This window comes from Abrus precatorius, unplaced genomic scaffold (assembly GCF_003935025.1).
Source record: "Abrus precatorius isolate BTA unplaced genomic scaffold, Abrus_2018 Scaffold10, whole genome shotgun sequence".
Lineage (NCBI taxonomy): Eukaryota > Viridiplantae > Streptophyta > Magnoliopsida > Fabales > Fabaceae > Abrus > Abrus precatorius.
In genome coordinates, this window is record NW_020874292.1 from 9,000,170 (window position 1) to 9,003,946 (window position 3,777).

General features: G+C 29.5%; 1 protein-coding gene across 1 annotated transcript; it reads left to right on the forward strand.

Annotated features, from left to right (window-relative positions):
• Positions 1 to 374: 374 nt before the first annotated feature.
• LOC113853010 (chalcone synthase-like) lies at positions 375 to 3,269 on the forward strand. Its single transcript, XM_027483438.1, has 2 exons — positions 375 to 552; positions 2,266 to 3,269. The coding sequence occupies exons 1-2, from the start codon at positions 375 to 377 to the stop codon at positions 3,267 to 3,269; spliced, it is 1,182 nt and encodes a 393-aa protein (XP_027339239.1).
• The last annotated feature ends 508 nt before the right edge of the window (positions 3,270 to 3,777 follow it).

Below are 3,777 nucleotides of genomic sequence, written 5' to 3' on the forward strand. Positions count from 1 at the left end.
TCGATATATAATTAAAAGATTAAAATGATTATAGTGAAAAAATTCACATAATAAATTTTTATTTTTATAATATTTTTATCTCTTTTTTTTAACTTTTTTTTTTATAGAAGACTTAGACGAATATAGTCACTTTAGTACAACGTATCTCTTTTGTCTAATCCTCTTTTATCTAAAGCATCACATTTTTTTTTACTTTGTCAGTAATTATTCTTAATTCTGTTACAAATTCTCAATACGTCAATTAACATAATTTTTCTCAATATATTCAATGCATGGAGAGTGAAATCATGTTGAGGCAGTTAATCTGTCTATAAATAGGCAGTGAGGGTATTGGGTGATCCAAACAAGATTGATAGTATTGGATACAGATCGAAATGGCATATTTAGAGAAAATAAGAGAGGCACAGAGGGGTGGAGGCCCAGCCACCATACTAGCCATTGGCACTGCAACTCCATCCAATTGCATTTACCAGTCTGATTTCACCGATTATTACTTCCGAGTCACCAAGAGTGACCACATGACTCAACTCAAGGCCAAGCTCAAGCGCATATGTAAGCTCACTATTCTTCTCTTTCCATTCTTAAATTCATGCATCACCCCCAAAGTACATGCATGCCTTCATGCACACGTTAAACAAAAATACTTGCTACCCTACTAATTTAATTAAGACACCTTTACCTGTCTCATCTACTAATAGAGGGAGATGTAAATTTAAACCATATTTATAAAGTCACATAATTTCTTAAAAAATTGTATCATTTTTATATGATTCACATAATTTAGATGTTTTAATTCTAATCATTAATAATGAAATTAATAATTAAAAGTTTTCTTCCTTGTATAAGTATCAAAAAAATTATCTCACCTCCTCCCCCTCTCTCTCTATATATAAAGGATCAAAAACTATTATAAAAAGAACTCAGCTTTATAGGAAAAAAAATTCTTAATTACTGAATGACTTCTCATGTACATAGTTTTTGTATTAAACTCTTAAATTTTTTATATAAAAAATTAGTTTCTTTCACTGTATAAATTACATAAAAAAATACACAAATAAAATGTTAGTTCCAATTTTATCTCGCATGTAAAGATGAAAGTAAAGCAAGTCGGATTAGGTTTTGTATAAGGAGATATGATATATTTAATAATTTTGAATTTTAAATATGATTCATTATTTAATTTTTTTTATTAAACTTAATTTGACTTTTTAAAAACTTAACTCACCTGTTAATATTTTTAATAATCTGCTTTATATTAAAATATTTAATTAGCTATTAGACCCATTTATAAATAGGTTATAAAATCATATAAATAGGTTTGTATTTAAAAACACCACAAGACTTATAATTAAATAGACTATAAAAAATGATTAAGTACATTTAATACTTATAATAAAATTATATATACTTATTTATTATTTTCAAATTACATATACTCTTTAAATAAATAAATTATTATCAAACATAAAACAAATACAATTAAATGAAATTCAATCTTTAAATTATCAAATAAACTTAGTAGTATAAATTTTTATACTTTAAATCAACAAGTATAAGAATAAAAATTAAAAATAAGGATAAGAAAGAAATAAAGTTTTCAAATTTATAATTTTATTTATTTTAATATTTAATATATTTAATATAATATTATAAAAATATTATAATTAATTATATTTAAATTTTTTTATATATTTTTATAAAATTAATGAATTTTAAATTGGCCAATTATCAAATTTAACAATGTTTTAAACTCAAACTTAACGTATTTAATTAATTAATTTTTTTAGAAAATTTAAATTTAATCTATTATTTAAATAAATTGGGTTAAGGCAGACTTTACACATACAAGCGTAGGCCCATTTCAAATAATTTGACCTACTTCCATCCTACATGTCTTTCTAATAATAAATAAATAAAATAGGAAAAATAATATTAACTTTTTTAGACATGCTATTTTTTATAATTTCATTATTTAGATAAATAAATATAAACATCATATAACAAAATAATATTTATATCTTTCACTTATTTTTATTATTATATATGCATGTATTTTAAAATATAACATAAATACAGAAGAAATTCATAAAATTATCCTCTTCTAACTTCTATTTTTTGTTTACCATGAAATAGTCAATAATGATTAATTGTTAAAGTTGCCTTTACTGGCATAGATTTTATAGTATTAAATAAACATGGTGTTTATAACATAAAATTGTTTAGAAAATTCTCTGTTGACCCCGAGCTTCTTGGCGTGGAGAACAGGTGATAAGTCAATGATAAAGAAACGATACGTGCACTTAACCGAAGAAATCCTGAAAGAAAACCCCAACATAAGCACTTACAGTGAATCATCCTTGGATGCGCGACAAGACATCTTGGTTGAGGAGGTACCAAAGCTGGGAGAGAAGGCAGCATCAAAAGCCATAAAAGAATGGGGAAGACCCAAGTCAGAGATAACTCATTTAATATTTTGTTCAACATCGGGTGTAGACATGCCTGGTGCTGATTATCAACTCATCAAACTCTTAGGCCTCAAACCTTCCACCAAAAGGATCATGCTATACCATCAAGGTTGCTTTGCTGGTGGCACCGTGCTTCGTCTTGCCAAAGACCTTGCTGAGAACAATGCTCATGCACGTGTCCTCGTTGTGTGTTCCGAGATCACTGTTGTCACCTTTCGTGGACCCTCCGAAACGCACTTGGATTCCTTAGTGGGCCAAGCTCTCTTTGGTGATGGTGCTTCATCCGTCATCGTTGGATCTAACCCTGACCCCTCCATCGAACGACCCTCATTTCACCTTGTCTCGGCTTCAGAGACCATTCTACCCCACTCTGAGGGTGCCATTGAGGGACACTTGCGCGAGGTGGGACTCACGTTTCATCTCAAGGACAATGTTCCTCAGTTGATTGGAGAGAACATTGAGAAAAGCCTTGAAGAAACCTTTCACCCGCTTGGAATCAACGATTGGAACTCGTTGTTTTGGATAACCCACCCTGGTGGCCCTGCAATCTTGAAGCAAATTGAAGCGAGTCTTGGGTTGAAGGCAGAGAAACTAAGAGCAACTAAACAGGTTCTGAGTGAGTATGGGAACATGTCGAGTGCATGTGTCCTGTTTATATTGGATGAGATGAGAAGGTGGTCCATGGAAGAAGGGAAAGACACAACTGGTGAGGGACTAAAGTGGGGCGTTTTATATGGGTTTGGCCCTGGCTTGACCATGGAGACCATCGCTTTGCATAGCGCTACCATAGACCACGGCCACTAGCTAGCTGCCACGATAGTGGGAGAATATATACACTTTTAGCGTTTAAACTTAAATAAAGTCATGTATATGCCTACTTGTTTGTGTAAGTATAGGCTGAGAAATGTTGCATCTTGTATTACAAAGTCTGATAGCAAATTATATACAGAACAAAGATAGGAAACACAGAGTAAGAAGATGATGTAATAAAAATAATAATAGGGTTGTAAAATTGTTATAAGAGATTATTGTGTAAAACTGACATTAGTCGTACTGCTTCTTATACAATTTATGATATAATAAAGAAGTTATATATATATATATATATATATATATATATATATAGAGAGAGAGAGAGAGAGAGAGAGAGTTTTTTAAGTTATTTTAATGAATAAATTTATATAATTTATAAAAATATTTTTTAATTTATGTTAATAACTTTTATAGTTAAATTTGTTATATAAGTTCTCATATAAAAGAGTCGTATATCACAAATACAAATTTCACTTTTAAATTTAAAATAAATAGTCGT